This window comes from Larus michahellis, chromosome 3, assembly GCF_964199755.1.
Source record: "Larus michahellis chromosome 3, bLarMic1.1, whole genome shotgun sequence".
Taxonomy (NCBI): Eukaryota; Metazoa; Chordata; class Aves; order Charadriiformes; family Laridae; genus Larus; species Larus michahellis.
The window spans coordinates 97,607,914-97,628,404 of NC_133898.1; the positions used below are offsets into that span (position 1 = coordinate 97,607,914).

Sequence of the window (20,491 nt, forward strand, 5' to 3'; positions counted from 1 at the left end):
GCTCTTCCAGCACCACCTACTCTTTGGATTTCTCTCAGAAGACCTCACACAGCCACATACCTGTGAGTGACTCAGTGACCACAGCAATAATTTCTATTGGCTCCATGTAATCACTGTCAGCTTGGTGCCACGATTGATCAGTGTTCAAGTTTTGCAACATAAGCTTGTTACAGGTTACATTCACGGATCCGTTTATCTGCAATGCAGAAAAAAAAAAAAAAAGTTGTTGAACGAGCAAAGACAAGGAAACCTTTTCATCCACAACAGCTTATTTCTGGTTAAGTCCTGTAGCTTTCCCCACATACAAGTTCTGGAGTGTCAACACCAGAAAATTTTGAATGCTGACCTTTATTTTTTGCTTTCAGTAACCATTTTTATTAAATCCAGTAGAAGTTCATGACTTTTTAGATCCATCAATGCCTTATGGAGAAAGTAACTTTTTTTTTTTCCTAATATCTAGAATTATCCAAGCCTACGTGGCAAGAGCAGTGGTGCCTATGTTTTACAGAAAAATACAATGAACAGGTCCCTGCCTGAGGAGGGGGATACACCCTATCCAACATCCCTGAGCTCAGAGTTTCTTGAGGCTAAGCGCTGCTGAAGGCACCGAAGTCAGCCAGCTGCTGAAGTCAGCCAACAGAAACCGACAGGCACACCATTTAGCAGAAATTGAACGTGTTTTAAACGTAGCCCACAGCTCAAAAGTAAAAGGCCCGATTTTGCAAAAGGATGCCATGAATCCATCAACACTTTTCAGCCTTCAGATGAAAACTGCATGCCTTTTTAAATCTTATGCTCCAGGTTACATCTAGTAAAGTAACTCCAATGTAATTACTAGGTAATTAGTAGGCAAAACGCTTTGGTCTGTACCATGCTAGAGCTCCACCTGGACAATTGCAATGGTTTCCTCTGGCCTTGTAATGCAGGGCTGAGTGTGCAGGGGCACACGCGGGGCCAGGGAGCGTTCCTGGGCATTTGCTCTCCATCACCTAAGCTGCTACAGTAGCTCCTGGAAAGTTTTTCTACCTGGGCCAACTAGCACTCTCCAAAATAACTTCCAGGCACAGTTCAAGGGACCACAGCAGCCAAGTATCATTCCCAACCAGCAGTATGAATGTAGCCACTTTGTTCTGGAAATTAAAGAGAGTTTAACGCTATCCATGCAAGTCACATAGACCATGTCAGCTGAACTCAGCACTTGAGAATGGTCCCAGGCGTATTTAACCTACAAAAGGAGACACAGGCTTAAAGTTTAAAACACTACTAACTGCTATGAGAAGTCTCACCTCCATTGTTGTTGTTATGTTTCGCTTGTTTGTCCAGTAAGAGACAGAAAGGCAAGTGACCGTTACAGTTCCCTTCACTGGCTTTCCATACGTGTACCTGAAACACATCAGTCAAAGTCAAACAATGCATTGCTTCCAGGGCTTGGGATCCTAAAGAGCTCTCAAGGAAAAAGATTCTACTAAAATATTCTTCCCTGGCCTCAAACACGGCTAGAACACATCTGCACTTTGAAACATGGTGTCATGGTTTCAGCTGGGATGGAGTTAACTTTCTTGCTAGCAGCTGGTGTAGTGCTGTATTTTGGATTTGGGATGAGAAACAGTGATGATAACACATTAATGTTTTTTAGTTGTTGCTAGGCAGTCAAGGCCTTTTCTGCTCCTCATACCACACTGCCAACGAGCAGGCTGGGAGGGCAGAAGAAGTTGGGAGGGGACACAGCTGGCACAGCTGACCCCAACTGACCAAAGGGATATCCCATACCATGTGACATGCTCAGCATATAAAGCTGGGGGAAGAAGGAGGAAGGGGATGTTTGGAGTTATGGCATTTGTCTTACCAAGTAACTGTTATGTGTGATGGAGCCCTGCTTTCCTGGAGATGGCTGAACACCTGCCTGATTATGGGAAGTAGTGAATGAATGCTTTGCTTTGCTTTGCTTGCATGCACAGCTTTTACTTTACTTATTAAACTGCCTTTATTTCAGCCCGTGAGTTTTCTCGCTTTCACGCTTCTGATTCTGTCCCCCATCACAACTGGGGACATTGAGCAAGCAGCTGCGTGGTTCTAGCTGGCAGATGGGGTCAAACCACGAGACATGGACTTTTCAATACTGAGACCAGTTTATTGACACTAAAGTCAGAAGCCCAAAACCTAGAGAAGATATACAGTGCTGCTTTTTCCTCCACACGAGCTCTATAAACCTATTACTATTATTATGAGGTGTACAATGTAGGAAAATTAACTATATTAAGCTAAGCTGGAAGCAAGCTATTGAACAGAACACCGATGTAGCATCATAACTAATATGCAGTAGAGTTAAAATGGGATACGAGAAGTGGAAATTGTTATGCTTCCCAAATGCTGCTAGCACAAAATGAGGGATCTCAAGATACTTGTACTCAAATTATTTATTAATCCCAGTCCAAAGCAATCATGTCATTATTACATGGCAAACATAATTTGCAGCTGTGGCAAACCTGAAAACTGTAACATATTCGCTTCTTAGGATGCCTTTAGCAATCTCCAGTCAATGAGCAGTAATAAAATAAAAATTTTGTATAAGTGTTTCCAAGTTATACATAAGAGAAACCATGACATTATCAGATTCAGACAGAGAAAGGGGAGGGAAAAAACCCTGAATCATCCTAGTCCATCAGTAGTAATACATTCAGATGTGACAACTTTAAGTACTTTAAATCATCATGTATTTGATTGACAGCCACTTAAGAAATACCAAAGCTGAAAAGCAGAGGAAAAAAATAACCAAATAGCGTAGTTACAGAAAGGACTCTGACAGCACTGTCTTGCAGCTGAACTCAGTCTTTCCAAGCAGACCTAATTACAGTAATAAGCTGCCATTAACCTTGAAACGATACTGCCATTGGGTGGCATCCCTGTACTTAATCTAATAATACTGCAGAGATGAGAAAGGAAAAGGGTTTTATGACTTCTACAAGTGCAAGGGACATAGAAACTCTTTGTACACAGAGGCATTATGCCTATAAAAACAGTCACCAGGAGTTGTGTCATTCCCTATGAATAATTATGACGTATCAGTAAAATTTTGGCACTGCTGGGATTCAATCTTAGCCAATTCACTGGCATCCAAGTCTGGATTTATTGCAGCAGACAGAGACATTTTCAAATACCTTGTGAGCATACCTAATGAAAGAGACAAACACCTTGTGGAAGACCAGAAGAACTTCGAAAACCAAATTCACATTGGCATACAACGGACTCCAAAAGAAAAGCAGAATGGGGAAAAAAAATTGAGGAAAACTTTTTTTGAAAAATAGCCCCTTATGACAAACTTAGATGGTTTATAATGTCAGGCTTATACCTGATATTATATGTAAGCTTTTTCTCAAAAGTCCAAACATTTAATTTAAATAGCTTGTTAATCAATCATTTCCGCATATCACTTATAAATGGAGTGCTTGTTTAGAAGGTATGTATTTTATGGAATGAAATAATCCATGAAAGACGTTTTATTTCAGGTCATCTTGAATGGATCTATCACATAGCTCTGTCTCTCATCTTCCTAAAATAAAATTAATTTCTATTTAAGATTAATGCAGACTAAATTTTTTGTCTAGATATTTTTTCAGCTGAAAAATAGAAAATTTATACAATAGTCTACAGTGAAGTCTCTTCTGAATTTCTCAATAGTTTTAATTCTTCACCCATTTACAGGTATAAGTATTTTGATAGGCAGAAGAACCCTATATTTCAAATCCACGATGTGTATAAATTGTATCAAGAAGGACGTGGATAGAAGTTTGCATAATTTTCCAAGTGGTCTAATAAAATATAACTACTCTACCTACAGACCTTGACATGATAAGTTGGAAAGCACCACAAGAGCACCATACAAACAAACAAAAGTCCTCAAAGTATTCATTATAAGCAAAAGACTAGATAAATTTTCTGAACAAGGTAGCTAAAAATGCTAAATACCTTTTCTGAATAAGGTAGCTAAATACCTTTACCAGTCCAAAACATTAACTAGAAATCTGAAATCTATCTAATGTTGTTACAACAAAATCTAGTAACTAGAAATGGATGCTAGACAACTAATTTTGACTAGAAAGCACTTTTTTAGCTTCTAAACCTAAGTTTTCACTTTGACACTTAGACCCCCCAGTAATTTTCTTAAGAGTGAGGGTGACAATGGTATCAATGATTTACTTACTTTGCAGTGACAACACCAGTTACATCTTCTTCTCTCAAGGAGTAGTATAATGGTGTTGTTATCATAACATCAAATTTTGGTAAAACTAAAAGAAAAATTACAGAAAGCATTAAATTCACACAGAAATAATCTCTTTTTTTTTTTAAGTAATAAGGGTAGAAATTTAATATGATAAAGACTACTACAGTTTCCTGAGGAACATAAGGTAAGAAACAATTTTAACCCAACCCTATGCGTGCCTCAGACTAAGACTTTTTGTTGAAAGGATAACACTAAGCATCATAAAAGCAGCCTGCGCACAAGCTTGTAAGGCTCAAATATAAAATATTTAGCCTATTCAGCATTTACAGAGTCATCAACAAGCTTCATGATCAGACACTATACAGATATTTGGGGATGAACACATTGCCTTCATGATCCTATAAAAACAGGGACAATAACTGCATCTCATAGGCTTAAGATAAGTATTTTAAAGATTGCATGACATCCAGACACTACAGTAGTAGGTCATTAAGACTAACAAAGATAAACAGGGCAGCTGATAAGACGATGGTTTTTCCAGGACACAGCGTCAGTCTCAGACAGGCTAGAGATTTGGAAATTAGACTTTCCAAAAGTATTCAAAAGGTTTGTGCTAGTCAAGGGAAGCTAGTCTAAATTAATGGAGCATCAACTACCAATTTTCGTCACTACTAAATGCCCTTAAGTGACACTTACCATATTCCATCACTTTAAATCTTTGATAATGAACTTGACCCTATTGAAAAAAAATCATGAGAAAATACATACAGTTGTGGTTAGATTAGCAAGTTTAACATACCTTTTAGTCCAAATCCCACACATATTCAAGTTAAATCACAATTTCTGACATGATGTAATTTTAAATCATGGTTCACCATTATCAGCTCCTGTAATGGAGCTCTTGTAGGAACCAGTAGTATGCATCTGCACCACAGAAGGACACAGAAGCTCACTTGCAGCAGATTGTAAATAAGTATAAGGAAGAGTTTGTGGAGCTTCTGATCTGCAGACATCTACATACAGCTGATTTCTGTATAAAAAACAAATATCAGAGCTAGCTAGCATAAAACTACCTAGCATAAGTACTCACAGTCATAATGATGAACCACGACTGACCTACCAGCAGTATCTTCAACAGCTCATTTAAAATTAACTCAAGTATCTCTATACCAAAGGGAAGCTCCTACAGTGTCTGTCTAGAGGACAAGACCATTTTCAAAAGCATGTATGATTTTAAGGTTCCTCATTTGCTCAAAAGGCAGCTAAAATTTTGTTACTGTCTACAGTCAATACTTACTTCAGCAGACATATTCTTGGGTTATATCTTCCTGTCTTGTTTATTTCTTAGTTTAAAATAATGGAAGAAATAAACAACTATACAATACATTCCTATTTGTATTCTCTTCTATTTTCCTATTTTTCTAATTTTTGCACTTATTTTCTGATTTTCCCCAGGAGGATATCTGAAAGCATATTCTGGCATATCTTTGAGATGTGGTACATCAGGCCATATATGGCACATTGTTGGAAATTAATTTTTAAATTTTTTTTTATACTCTCTGAACATTAAATATTCCACAGCTATTTTTGTTCTTCTTGACCAAAAAGTCATGGTAGTCAGCCACATAAATTTTGCTTTTTATTGTCTTATTCAATTGTTCTTCCTTGCTAAAGTGGGAGTAATTCAAGTTGCGCGAGGGGAGGTTTAAATTGGATATTAGGAAAAATTTCTTCACCAAAAGCACTGGAACAGGCTGCCCAGGGAAGTGGTTGAGTCACCATTCCTGGAGGTATTTAGAAGATGTGTAGATGTGGTGCTTTGAGACATGGTTTAGTGGTGGACTTGGCAGTGTTAGGTTTATAGTTGGACTCAATGATCTTAAAGGTCTTTTCCAACCTAAATTATTCTATGATCCTATGATTCTATGATTCTGACCAAGCATGTACATTTGTCTTCAGACATGTAACCCTAGTCCAATGATTTTTTTACAGCATCACACCAATGGCATGAGGTCATTTACCAGCAGCACCTAGAACCAGAACTCTGAATCTCAGATGATCTGCTTGACGCAGGGATTACGCTGGAGCAATGATTTTCCAAGAGGAAAATCTGAGCTCGGCTCGGCTGGAAGAATGGGCTGAAAAACCAGAGTCTCCACCTCCCAAAGGACAGGAAGGGAGAGGCTCCTTTGGAAAGCCTGTTTTGCCTCTTTGCTTAAGACTCTTCTGGGGGATAGAGGAAAGATCAAGACAGACAACACTGTCACTAGGAGGTGGCTATTTTGAAAGGTTAATATCCCCAGCTGCTGCTCAATTGCATGATGAGGTTATGTTGCTGTGGAGCTCAGATGTCCGGTTACTTTGATTATTCCTGGGAACAGTGACATCACTACAAGTTATCATGTGTGCTGGAGCATCTCAGTGAACATGGTTTGAAACGTGGGGCAAAAGAGACTGAATATTGATAACTGATTGTCATGTAGCATCAAGATATGTCAGATGGGAATGAGTCTCTGTGGCAAGAGAGGATAAACTGAGAACTCCTGTGGGAAAAACCCTAGGATAGGACCAGGATCCAAGTTGGAAACAATTATAACTAATAATCTCTCTTGCCTGATCGACAACTTCACAAACTAGGTATCTCAGACCAAGCCTCTATATTTACACTTTTCCTAGCAAAAGACTTGTATCAAAGTAAAAATCAGACTGTGACTAATTTCATTATTAAGTCACTGACCACCACAATAATTGCCATATTAATATTCCTAGGTTTGAAAAGCTATATACAAAATGTGCTATTTTCACAACATTTGTGGAGATCATAATCCTTACAACACAAAATGCTGCAGCACTGACATGCAGTCCACAATCAGATTACTAACAGGTAATCTCAGCAACAGGTATCTTAGGAAAATAACCTGTAGTGAATTTATCTCATGCCTGGTTCTCTGTACATCTTTTATTTCCAATGTTAAGCACATACATATCACCCTTGCCATTAAGCAAACCATTAACAGAATATTACCCCAGCGGTCAGGATGAAAAAGCATCTCCCTTGAAAATGAGATTTTGTTTCACATTACCTTAGAAGTCCGAAACAAAAATTAATTAAAAGCAAAGAGAACTGTAAGCAGTAGAAAACAGAGATTAACGTGAGACTAGTGGTTTTGGCTGCACCTTCTCTGAAATGACAACCTTTATGACAGAAAGCAGGCTGTGCGTCATGGTGCAGGGAAAGGAAAAGACCCCTACTAGGTCATCTTGACGACTGGAACACCAAGCCAGATTTCCCACTAGCACACACTTTTCAGCCAAACTGGTTTGGAATAGGACAAGTAACAGCACTCCAACCCCTCTGTTTCATTTTAGTTCCTCAGGGCATGGCTGTCTCTCTGGCAAGTATTGTCCAAATATTTTGAAGCGGAAGTTGTTAAACCAGTTTCCAGGAGTGGTGGCTTTGCAGAAAAGCAGTTAGTTATATATATAACCCAAGAGATTTTTTTTTTTTAAGATATGAAAACAACACCATGCCTATTCCACTTGTTTCCAGCGTTCCTTTATTCTAGTATGTTCTTTTTTTTTCCATGCCTTTTCTTACTTCTTAAACACACTCACCCTTCCAGACTATTAGCATTTTGCTCTAAATCAGTATTTCTTAAGCTGCAAAACATCTATTACATTCTGTGCACATTGCCCAGAGTTTTAAGAAAAGAGCGCCAAAAAGAGATCCATATAAGTATTCTGAGATCGTAAGGATGATGGAGCCTTTCTACAGTTGAGCCTTAAGATGCTGTGGACCCTAATGTCTAAGAATCACTAACAACTACAATCCAGGTTTTGCTCTGCTGTGCTGAACCAGTCCTGTTTGAAGTCATTTGGGTCTAATCCAACAAGTGAGATCTCGGGAATTTTTTTCCTCCCTGAATTTTTTCTTCTTCTTTGGCAATCGAAACTCCCCGAAACGAATCTGGTCTAGGTTCATTTTCTTATTTGTTTCTGACAGTTACGTGGCGTCACCAGTTATAGCATCAGGAGAGGCTCCGGGTGTGGTCCCAGGGCTTCGCCCTGCCGAAGTGCGGCGCTGGCAGCGGCTGTATTCCCGGGGCTACGCCGCCATCTCACGGCCCCCGGCAGAAACCCGCCCCAGCTCCTGCTTCGCAGCTAAAGAAAACAGATTTTTACCTAGACAGAATTAACAGAAGCATCTCATGATCACTTTCGCGCTTTATTTTCACACTCAGGAAATAAACCCCAAAATAAGATTCTGTGTGAATTCCCACACTTCTGCTCAAATCCAACACCGCGGCCTCCAGAAACTAAGCAGAGTCCTACCAACGTCACAAGTATTCACGCGATCATCCTGATTAAATATCAGTGCTCATTTGCAAACTACTGAATACACAGTCAATTCCAAAGGTCTTACGTACAGTCTGATTTGGTGACACTTTTTCTAAGTAATGACGTAACCTCAGACTCGAAGCATGAAATGTGAAATCTGTAGCTGCCTAGCAGTAAAACATCACAAAATTCTCTGTGGATACACTGTAACATACATAAAACCTCAAAAGTTAAAAAATTTAAAGTGTAAATTATATAATCAACCCCCGTTGATTATGAAAGTTGCTTTATAGCAGAAGCTTTTAATAAAAGATAATACCCTTCAAAACTATTTTAGAAAGTTCTTGTTGCACCTGAAACGTTACTACTCTTCAATATTTGATCATAAATTTCCAAATAACAATTTTCATAAAGTACACTACAAAATGCCTTATAACTAGGAACAACTTCTGGTCAGACACGCCCACTACTAAAATTCAACAACTAAAAGCCTTTCAGCACCAGGCTCCACAACAGGAAATATAAGATATCCAACTAAAATACAAGGTGGAGACTTGGGAACCAGACTGTAATTACTCCGTCTTGAGTTTTCTTGGAACAGCTGTACTAACACCTGAACTCTTATTAAAAACTACTACAGGATGTTTAACAGCAGCAAGCAGCCAGAACCTGATTTAAAACAGGATTCAGAGGCAGTACTTCCAGGAATCCAAACTCGGTACACTTGGGAACTGATCTGTAACCACTGGGAGGCAAAAGCTATTTACTGACTTAACAACACTCTTTAAAGACAAGAGGGAAACTTGAGATAGAAAGGTTGGACTATTTAACTAGAAAGCTCAGGTGGTGGCATCAGGATAGCTAAGTCATGCAGAGGTCAGCCTGGTGTTACTATCTGAAGATGTTTCTAAAGCCCTGAGTGGATCCATAAGCTGCACTGGATCCCATGTGGACCCAGGGCTAGCAATAATATTAAGGATAGGCATATCTATTAAAAAATGCCAGATATATACTAAGTATTCCTTAGCAGTAAATCCAAGTTCTCGGTGACCTCTGTTATCAGAAAGGGATTGGTGAATCCATACAACTTTATATATGGCACAGAAAAAAAATGTACCTCCCTTGGACAGCAGAACAGCTGCAAAAGAGTGAGGAATATCAAGCCAATACTTGTGAATAGTCACTCAGAGTGACTCGGGTCCCTCACTACCTTTCACTGAACACCAACTAAATCTCCACCACATCACCTACAAACAGACAACCACTCCTCTTAAACCTCAAACTGAATCCCATCTCATATAACCTTGTATTTCAGGGCATAAGCTCACTTGTAACCACGAGATTCAGAGGCAGTTTCCCATCAAAAAAGTTATTTTCCTTTATTCTGCAAGGTTTCTTGCAGGTTTCATTACCCCAATGACAGCTATGAGAAAAATAACAGTCTGTGAGACAACCCACTAGACAGACCTAAGGTAATCGTGTGAATATTGCAATAGTTATTTAATGTATTCTGCACATAATAGCCTTATCCAACGTAACATGCTGTGTAGGCACATGCTACAGAAATAATGCATATTGCTTTGTAATTATTTTCTTTTAACATAGAATTTGAAAATTAAAGCAGAGCAGGTGTGAATGATGAAGGAAAAGGAGTCTGAAAGTAAACAACATAAGCTTCTATGTGTGGGGCTCGGGGTTGCTGTTTTATTCCCACAGGATAAGCATTTTAAGAATAGCCTGGTTTTTCTGGACCCCAAAGCCTACCACTCTTTTTTATATATAATATACTGTTCTTTTTCTCCTCTATTTTAATTTTCAATTCAAAGAGCTTCATGACAGAAGAAACCATTTAGCCTGACCTGCTTTTACCCCGGGTTTGATTACTCAAGTATTCAGCTACTCCAGCAACCCGCATTGTTATAATGCATCTTCCAAAAAGGCAACCATCCCAGATGCTAAAACCCTGAGTAACAGAGAAACCCTCACTCCTTTTTTTTTTTTTTGTTCCAGTGATTAAGACGCTCTTTGGTGAAAGACACATATATGCCAAAGAGAATTTCTTTGGCTTAAATTTATATTAGTTGGTTTCTACTATGCCTTTCTCTAGTAGATTAAAAAGCCTTTTAAAATCTGTAGTGGCACTCACAGACTGTAATCAATAAATCCACTGATTCATCCAATGTATCTTTGATATACAGTCAACAGATGAGACTTCTGCAGTCTCCCTCCATGATGCTTGCTTCCCCAGCTACAGCCACAAACTCTGTCACCATTTTATACTAGAAACGTCCTGGGTGAGCGTCAATTGCCCAAAAATCGATCCTCTCTTCTTTGACAGACTTCACATACATTGCTGTGTTTCATTAGGATTTTGTACAATGAAAAGCTTTTACAAATTCTGTCACATCAGTAAATCTACCTTATTGATCAAATCCATAACAGCCTTAAAGAATTTAATTCTTTATCAATGGAATTTAATTCTTTATCAGTGGAATCCCAAATCACCTTTGTCATTGATTTTTTCATGTCAGATGACAGGTCTAGAGTTTCCCATGTTACCTCACTTACTCTTTTCTCTTAATGATATTAATCTTCTGTTGGTCTTCTCAAATCTCCCCACATTGACATTCACTTAACCACACAGAACCATCACCCCTATTAAATGCTTTCATCTCTGCCACATAATTACTCTTTCCTCATGTTACTGGGCTCTGCCACCACTGGATTTTTTTTTGCTCCTAGCAAACTTTAAGAATTCTTCCATACTTTAATTAACTATCAAGTTTTCCTTGGGATCTTTAGACTTCCTACAAATATGCAAGAGTTCAGACTTTCATTTATATTGATATCTATCTCCTAGTTCCCCTTTCTTCCACTTATTAAATGCAGTGTTTCTTAAATAGTAACCATTTCCTCTGTAAATGAGAAAAAGAATCTCATTTCTGCTCTGCCCAAGTTAACCTTTTCCCAAGAGAGCATTTTGTTAAACGTACCAAAAGCATTTTGCAGTACTTTCCACCTTGAGCTGTCTCCTGTGACAATGGTGAATAGAGAAAGATACCCTAGTGTGACGGACATTATCCCAGCCCAGCCCAGCCCAATTACCCCAGCCAGGGTATTCTTCATGCCACTGACGCACTCAGTGAAGCATTCAGTTCTATCAAGAACCCCAAACACTGCATTCAATGTCACACTCAATGCTAAACACCTAAGCTCTAAAGATGTAGCAGTAGGGAAAATGAGATATGATAAAGACAACCTAGGAAAGAGTTCACCCCGGTAGATCTAACACGAAGGCCAATGTTCATTCAGTCTTTGGCAGCAGCCAAGGTTCAACACCTAGAGAACTGCATCAACCAGGGTAGCCAGCAGTGACACTGTGCCAGCCTGAGACTCAGCGCCTTCCAGTTAACGGTTCTTAATGGACTGTAATTCTGTGAATTTGTCCGGACATTTTTTGATTCCACCTGAGTTTTCAGTATTCACATCACCCACTAGCGCTGTGCTCTACAGTTCGGTCACGCTGTTTCAGTTGTTTTGAAAGGGCTCTTTACCTCCTTCACCTGGTGCCCTCGAGCGATGCATTGGAAGAGACAGTGAACAAAATGTTCCCTATTTGTCTTCTCCCTGTTACTCACTGCTTGAGAGACATTCCCACCCTGCCATATATTTTCCATGCTTGTTAGACTTCTGTAGTACATACTAGAAGGCTAAACTTTAGAATACCATCTCCTATGGTCTACTAACATTTCGCTTCACTTATCTGTTTTATCATAGCTGTTTCACTAGCCCAGATGAATCAAAGACATTTTTCTTTCAATTTTACAGTTATTTTTTTCCTTTTCTTTTTGGTTTTGTTTCAGGAGGGAGTGGCATTCACATTCAGATCCTGAAAACAGCTGCTGCAGTTCCTTCAGCAGTGTCCTCCTGACACAAGGATTACTCAATACTTCACAGAAAGCCCAAGCAAGATTTCACAAGCACTTTTTCGCCTGGCAAGTGAGCTGTTGAAGAAGCCCAACACTGTCCCCAGCCTTTGTTCCCATGTCTGAGCCACACTTGCCCGCCTGCTGAAAAGCACCTATGCAGCCATGAGCAAGGCCGTGCTGTCAACCAGATCAGTGGACTGGTCTGGGTTAGGCAAAGAAAAACACAGAGATGCTTTTCAATCTGGGTCACTTCCCTGGAGCGCTTCAGTTCTCAGCCTCACTACCGCTGCCTCAGCGTGACTGAGAAGCTATTGAACAGCAGCGCAGCGATGGGAAGGAGGAGCCAAGCACAAGGACAACTTAAAATATTTTTCCCATCAAAGACAATAGTAATGAGTCCACACCCACATGAGAACGTGTTTGAAAAATCTGGTCCTGACACTCACTTGAGCACCACCCTCACCTACCTCAGCCTATAGAAATCTATCAATCAAGCATATAACTGGTACTGGTAAGTATTACTCCCAAGTAATAGATGGTCACATGAGGTTTTTCTGCTTTCTACCCCATCACCTCCCTTATTAGGGAATATTAAACAGTCCTGTTTGTACTTGCTAAATGTCTCTGGACTGGCCACTGCAAGCCAAGTCGGAAATGCAGTTCCCAAATTACAGGCATTTAAAGCAGGCTGAATAAACCTGACACACAGAGTTTTGAACAGCTAAACCTCCAGCTGTTTTTGCAACATATTCCATGGTGTATGAGGAGTGTACAGCTTAAAGGATTGGCCTGATAGAACTATTGCCAATAGCAACGTGCAAACTAGATCACACCAGTTTTGTTATGCAATAGTTTTGCTTTACTATTCATCCTTTCTATTTTGCATAGTTATTTTTTTCCTCAGTAACTCCCCAGTCATTGTGAATTGCTGTAACACCCCTAAAACTAGGCAGAGATTTGTAAATAGTCTTTGATTCCAAACACCTTGAGACAGTGACTGGCTGCACAGCAGGGCACAATGAATTTCTCTATGTTCACTTACAAAATAAACATAAGGATGTTTCACTTAAGAAATTCAGTACTCCATAAGACCTTTCATTTAAATTAATATTAAAAACCCTCACTTTTTAAATAATTTTTGTATTTTAGAATCAAAACACAGACCTTAGAATAAAATATGTATGCTTTCTTTTTATATCTTTCCTTACAAAACCATATACTGCTGAAAATCTTGTGAGGTTTGCATAATGTCTTGTGTTTGCCACGAGGGAAGGATTTTCTCATCTTATTTCGCATGCTTATTTCTGGTTCTGCTTCGCTGAAATAAAAACAATTTTATGCATGCCTACCAGGAGAAATGAAATCTCTCTGTGATTTGTCAATGTTAATACTCACGTTCACTTCCACCTCTATGGACCAGTCTCCTAGTGGAGGGTTCATTGATAACTGAAATTTTTTGGATACTACGCCCAAATCACCCTCCTCCATCAACCACTGCTGAATCAATTTCTTCCGAGGGTCCTAGGAGAAAAGTCAGGCTGCATGTTAAATGCGAGTGGTCTTGCTAGAGAGATTTAGCTAGCAATACATCTGATCTTTATTTGTCACATAAAGTTGGAACATATGACAAATTCCAATGTATAGCTAGGTTCCTATGGATACTTACTCGGATATATATATTCAGAGACGCTTTGTAAGGTTTGAGATCAGGATAGACAGTGACAATCCGAAACATCACGTCTTGTCCTGGTTTATACACAGATTTATCGGTCTGGATGAATACGGAGATGCTCTTTGACATGTACATCAAGCTGGTACGGTTAGAGAAGATGCGCCGGCCATCAGCATGGCCTTCCACCAGTAATTCATAATTCCCAGAAGCACTGTTCAAAGGCAGCTAAAAAGAAAATAGTGACTCTCTGTTAACTATCCAAAATATTATTGAAGATATTATTATTTCAAAAACACTTGATGCAACAATCTGACATATTCCTGAACTTGTCAACTAATGTAAATTCTCAAAAAGAGAAAGATGATTTCAGGGCTTTAGAGTGTCATTTCAACAATTACCTGGAAATGTGTTAGCAGAAGCATCTTTTCAACATATTTGTTGATATAAATATCTATGTATTCTTACACCATTCACAGACACACACACACACAATGTGCTCCCTCTTTTCTTTTCACAGATATTTAGGAATTTCTTGGGCTTGCTTTTGAGGGCTAATTTTTTTCTGACTTCAACACTTCATCACTTTTTGGTAATGAATTTTCCAAAAAAAAAAAAACAACCAGCTGAAGAAGATATATGCAGCCAATATGAGCAGGACAGTAAGAAAACCTTGCACTTATTTTTACAAGCTTTAGCTTCATGTCCTATGGGATAGAAAAATCAAATTCGGAATTAAGATCTCATGAAGTAAGGTACTGTTTTTCAACAGGAACCTCACTGATTTTGTCTCATTTCAGTTTAATGATTCAACATTACAGCATATATTGCGACCCATCTGGAAAGTAAAATAATTACTCTTCCCAAAATATTAAGGAATAGAGGAAGAGACATTTTATATGGTTAACTTATTCAGGATAGACATCGAAGGCTCCTTCAGTGCTGGCAGTAAACATAGACAGACATCACTGGCAAAGAAATTTAGACCAGGTAAAATCAGAATAACCATGCACATGTCTGTCTCTGTCTCTACAGTGGACAGAGGAAATCCAGAGCTCATAATTCAGTTCGTTTCCTAAAGTTAGGTGGGAGGAATCCCAGCCACAGAGGTCGAAAGGCTCAAAGAAGAGCTGCTGCAGCACATGGGAATTTCACCTCAAGCAGAGCCTACACAGACAACGAATGACCCCAGGGACATCCCTGCCATCTGCTTAGGAGTGTCTCTTTGAAGAAGGAAAAGGGTTTTAACACAACACAGAGCTCGTTCCAACAAGTAGCCCTGCTAAAAAGCTTAGGAGTCACATGCTTCTGTTTGCAGTTACAACAGTAAATCTGGAGTAAAACCTCTGAAGTCAAGACAACTAAAACAGACAGGCTTGCATTTTTCAGCATAACATATGGAAATGAAGCACTCCTCTTGCACTGGTAATGAAAATTACGGCTGTTAACTCACCAGGCACAGCACTTCAAAAGTATCCTACCAAGCTCTATAATGAAAGGTTGTCATGTTGTCAAAACTCATTTTAAGAGCGCCCAGTGAAGTAACGGAAATTCCCAAACAGGGAAAAATGTCGCAGGGTGACAAATGAGGTAGATGCAAATGTCTGTATCAAATGAGGTTCCTTCTCTGTGTGTTTACCTATAAAGAGGAGTCAACTACAATTTCATCCCTCTCTGTTTACTTTCTGTAAACTGTTTCTGTTTTTCTGGGAAAAAAAAAAAAAAAAACAAAACAGGAATGGGAAAAATAAACAGGCTTTCTCTTTCACCCATGAGCAGGCGTATGATAACACAGAAAGAAGAGTTGCCCCTTTAAAATCTGGCCTTATATAACAAAATTTTAGGTGCAAAGCTCCACACTGAAACAGATTCTGCATTTTCTTCAACTGCAGGTTTTTGTATACACATTGCCAAGAACATATGATTCACATATTTCAACACTCTCCAACTTCCACGCCAAGTATTCTGGAATATATTAAATAGGAGGAACAGCCTTAGTTACTGCATCTGTCAAATATTACCTCAAAAATAATTTTACTAATATTACCATTTATTAAAGGTGGTGTAATCCCTAAAAAGCAGACAGGATTCTCTACAAGAAGTCCAAGAAAGATTATAAGCATTCAAAATCAAAAAGCGGGGGGGGAGGATCAGCTTGGTTTGTCTCATCATAGCAGTGAATTGTGCTCTTACAGCATTATTTTAACATACTTGCAAGGATTGTCTTTGATTTCTTCTTTAAAAGTTTGTAAATGCCATGTAGAGACCTCACATATTTTTCTGTATCTTTGTCCTATCACGAATAATGACAGACAGCGTGGGGTGCTCCCTGGATTTTTATACTTTTTATATTTCAAAAGATCTTTCCTTCCTGCAACATGGTGACAAAACTGCCTGGTGTACCTTTCTTGATGTAAAAGCCAAAGGCAATGAAGTTTGCGTTGCCATGGCAGTGTATTAGGTCAGCTGAAGTGCAAAGTATCCCGCCTTCACTCAATTATGCTAACGGAGACTGCACTAATGCAATACTTCCAGAAGGTCACTGCTACTGTAATGGTAACTATTTACCTCAGCCCCACCAGCTCCTTCTCTAAAGGGTGGTTTCTCAACCCAGATGTGAGCAAAGCAGCTTTTAACAGTACATGGTAGGAACGTGCTATGAAAATATTTTGTCCTAGTCAACATGGCCCCCAAGTGAATGGCATTACTATCCCCATTTTGGCATTCCTAACATGAGAGAGAAAAAGGCCACCTCATGTACTTCTCCTGACCACACCAGCCACCGTCACGAGCACCTCAGACAAGGAAGCTACTGTTTCCTCTGGAAAAGATGACAGCGGAAACCAGAAACTTATTACCCACCTCCTGCTACCAGCCAACTATGCTTCAGGCAAAACATAAGTCCACCATGGCTACACGAATGAAATAAACCATCTTACTATTAAAAAATGAGTCAGTTTTCATCACTTCAGATAGTAGCAAGAGAGGGAGGAATTCACCTCGCCTAGTTTTAGCTGCTTGGACACTTTAAAACCTGGCCAGATTATATTAAGGAACCTGTTAATTTATTTTTTTTTTAATTGAATTTTTTATGTTTGTTAATTTACAGTTTGTACAGATACATTTCAACCTAGTAGTCTTCATAATGTTGAGCTGCTCATTGTAATTGATTATCCATCGATGAAATGTTTCCAGATTATTTCATCAGATATACAGTTTACTTGAGATCAGAATTTAAACCCCTGGATTTAGGGATATTCAGACTAACAGATGTTTAAAAAAACAAAGACTTTGGTAAAACTTTTTTCCTGACACAAATACAGAATTCTTTAGATTGGGTTTTCAAGATGAACATCCAGGATTATAAATTCACGATTCATATTCAACACACAATTTGATATTATGCCTTTTTTTTTACTAGTTAGCTGATTATGTATTTTCACTGAATGTGCATTTTCAGATCCTGTGTATAAATACATTTTTATTTGAATATTTCTCTATTATTGCTTTGCACGACTCTTTCAGCTCTAATTAGCCCCCATAGTGTGTCTGAAATAGAGAAATAGGTATCAGCGATTCAAAAAAACCACAAAGTTCTGTGTTCAGGTTTTATGATAGCTTGTGCTGATGCTGGAAATCAGCTCCCAAATCCTGTAATTACTGTTACAAGCTGCAGAGCTCTTGATCTGAAAACTCCTTGGCTTATTGGTCAGTAAATACGCTGATCTGAGAATGTGAAAACAGCTAAAATCACACACAAAATATATCATCTCATCAACACCCACTGATGAAAAATTACAGAGAGTCAACATTTTCTGAGGAAGGAGGAAAGGAAAGAAATACTTACTACTGGAAGAACAAGAGTCCCAAAGGAATCTAAATAAAAAAGAAGAAATACCACACTGTCAGAAACCTTATAAAAACTTACCAAAACATCAATATTACCATGTTATTTAAACGAGCAGTCATCGTCCCCCATTCCCACAGTGCTCATAACACCCACCAGACAACCGAATTCCCCCGGAGCTCTGGGTACATGGACCGTCTTGTCAACACAAATGCAATGGCTGCGGCCGGCTGGCCAGCATGCACACACTTATCAGCCAGCTGACTGCTGCCAAACACCGTCCGGACATGAAACTAAAAAATATACAGCCTGGAGCAACTGCTGCATTAGTCAGTACTGACATACTGTGTTTATACTTCATTAAACATCTCATTCCCCACATTTACTCCTCCCAAGTCCTGTCAAGGCCACTGTTAGCCACCATTAGGTTGTGGGATAAGCAGCTCATCTGCGCAGACACAAGGAGCATGAAGGAAGAACGCAAGTGGGGAACCCCAGTAACACCCAGCCTCTTCCAGGGGAGCGCTCAGCCCATCACGCCCCCAACACCACAAGCCCAGTGACACACCAGCAGGGGGGAACCCCAATACCCCAGCCAAAGACACAATCCCCCCACCATCAGGCTACCAGATTCAGCAACTCCCTAACAATCACCACCATCCCAAACCTGCTAAAAGAACCGGACAGAGCAAAACAGCCCAGAGAAACTAAAATGCAGTGCTCCACTTAAATAATGGTCTGAGGGTGCCAACGGTGTCCCAGCTGGGAGCTACCTGAACAAGGAGGGTATGGTTGGGCACTGCTGTCCTTGAGAATGACTCCCCTTGTAGGTACCACAGCCCTAAGACTAACGCATCCCCCTGCCTCTGCAAAGAAGTTGATTCTGCAACTCCTTCACATGTAAGAGAAACACAGGATATTTTGTATTAATCTCCTCTGCAGTTTAGTAGGCAAATAACTACTTTTTGTCGTCATTTTTATCAAGATTAACAACTTTTCTAGAAGGAATAAAAAGGGTAAAGACTTTAAACTACACATTATTAGAGAAAGGCAAAATGGCAAAAAAACTGCCTTAATCCTGGCCATTCCCTCTAATGATAACCTCCTACCTGGTGGTTTCACTGCTATGAAACAAAGTCAGCAGAGTGGCAGCATGTCTATGTCAAGCCATTACCTCTACGACAACCTAAAGCTTCTTCTTCACTCCAAAGCCTCTCAGCCTTCTCTTCACCAGCTACATCCACTCCACCACTTCCTTCCTAACATGGTTGATGAAGATATGTGATACCTTTTGCAGGGCTGCAAAAGTATGAACTCCAGTCTACAGCAATATTACTTCTCTGTTTGGTGGGGGCTGACGTCCATGTTCTCCACTTGAACATTTTCCTTAACATTCACATAGACTGAATTTTTAGAATCCAAATAGATGTGCTATTCAGCTTCTGGATATCATTACGTCACGGAGCCATAAGGGATACAGCTTTTATTTTAATTATGTAATGTATTTTAAGATAGGATAGGATAGAATAGGACAGGACAGGACAGGACTATTTTAGTTGGAAGGAACTTAAAACGATCATCTAGTCCAGCTGCCTGACCACTTCAGAGCTCACCAAGTTAAAGCATATTATTAAAGGCATTGTCCAAATGCCTTTTAAACACTGAGAGTCTTGGGGCATCAGCCACCTCTCTAGGAAGCCTGGTTGAGTGTTTGACCATTCCCTCAGTAAAGAAATATTCCTGGCACAGCTTTGAACGATTCCCATCCATCCTATCACTGGATAACCGGGAGAAGAGCTCAACACCTCCCTCTCCACTTCCCCTCCTCAGGAAGCTGTAGAGAGCAACGAGGTGCCCCTCAGCCTCCTTTTCTCCAAACTACAGAAGCCCAAAGTCTTGGCCACTCCTCATAGGACATTCCTTCCAGCCCTTTCACCTTTACTCATTTGTTTCACGGTGTAAGCAAAAAATGTTAATTAATTTATTTATGTCCTTCTTGATCCTGGCATAATAGCATTCCAAGATGAAGCAATCACTTGACCTTTGAACTCTAATAAATGTTAATTTTAAAAGTCAAGGAATTCTTTACTTTGACAGGGGCAAAGAGAAGGAAGTCTCGATGGACTGAACGCAGGTTGTTCTGGCTGCTGCCAGAGTGCTAAAGCAAAAATCCCATCCACCATGTACCATCTATTCAAATTATAACCTGAGTTAAACCAAATGACTCACATCCCACAAATGAAGTTTGTGGGCAGCACACTCCAGTACTTCATTCTGGTATTCAAAAGCTTAATGGGGATGGGTGGCATTGGGCCCTTATCAACACAGTTCTTTCCACAACATGTTTATGCTACCGTTAAAGCCACTTTTTTTTTCCTATCATCCCTCTCTCCTCTTCACTCAAGAAGCAGCTCATGCAGTCACGGACTCTGAGCAACCCCACCGGCCTTTGAGGTTTTCCAGTCAGAAGTCTCAGGCAAAATACA

At 39.6% G+C, this 20,491-nt stretch overlaps 1 protein-coding gene across 1 annotated transcript in view; it reads right to left on the reverse strand.

Moving 5' to 3' along the window:
* CD109 (CD109 molecule) overlaps positions 1 to 20,491 on the reverse strand; it is an 81,200-nt gene that overhangs the window by 48,151 nt on the left and 12,558 nt on the right. The window contains exons 3-9 of the mRNA XM_074581361.1: positions 18,006 to 18,034; positions 14,156 to 14,386; positions 13,885 to 14,010; positions 4,919 to 4,958; positions 4,202 to 4,286; positions 1,287 to 1,383; positions 61 to 196 (exon numbers count right to left, since the gene is read on the reverse strand). Of these exons, the coding sequence (XP_074437462.1) occupies positions 61 to 196; positions 1,287 to 1,383; positions 4,202 to 4,286; positions 4,919 to 4,958; positions 13,885 to 14,010; positions 14,156 to 14,386; positions 18,006 to 18,034 (744 nt within the window). The remainder of the gene's footprint in view (positions 1 to 60; positions 197 to 1,286; positions 1,384 to 4,201; positions 4,287 to 4,918; positions 4,959 to 13,884; positions 14,011 to 14,155; positions 14,387 to 18,005; positions 18,035 to 20,491) is intronic.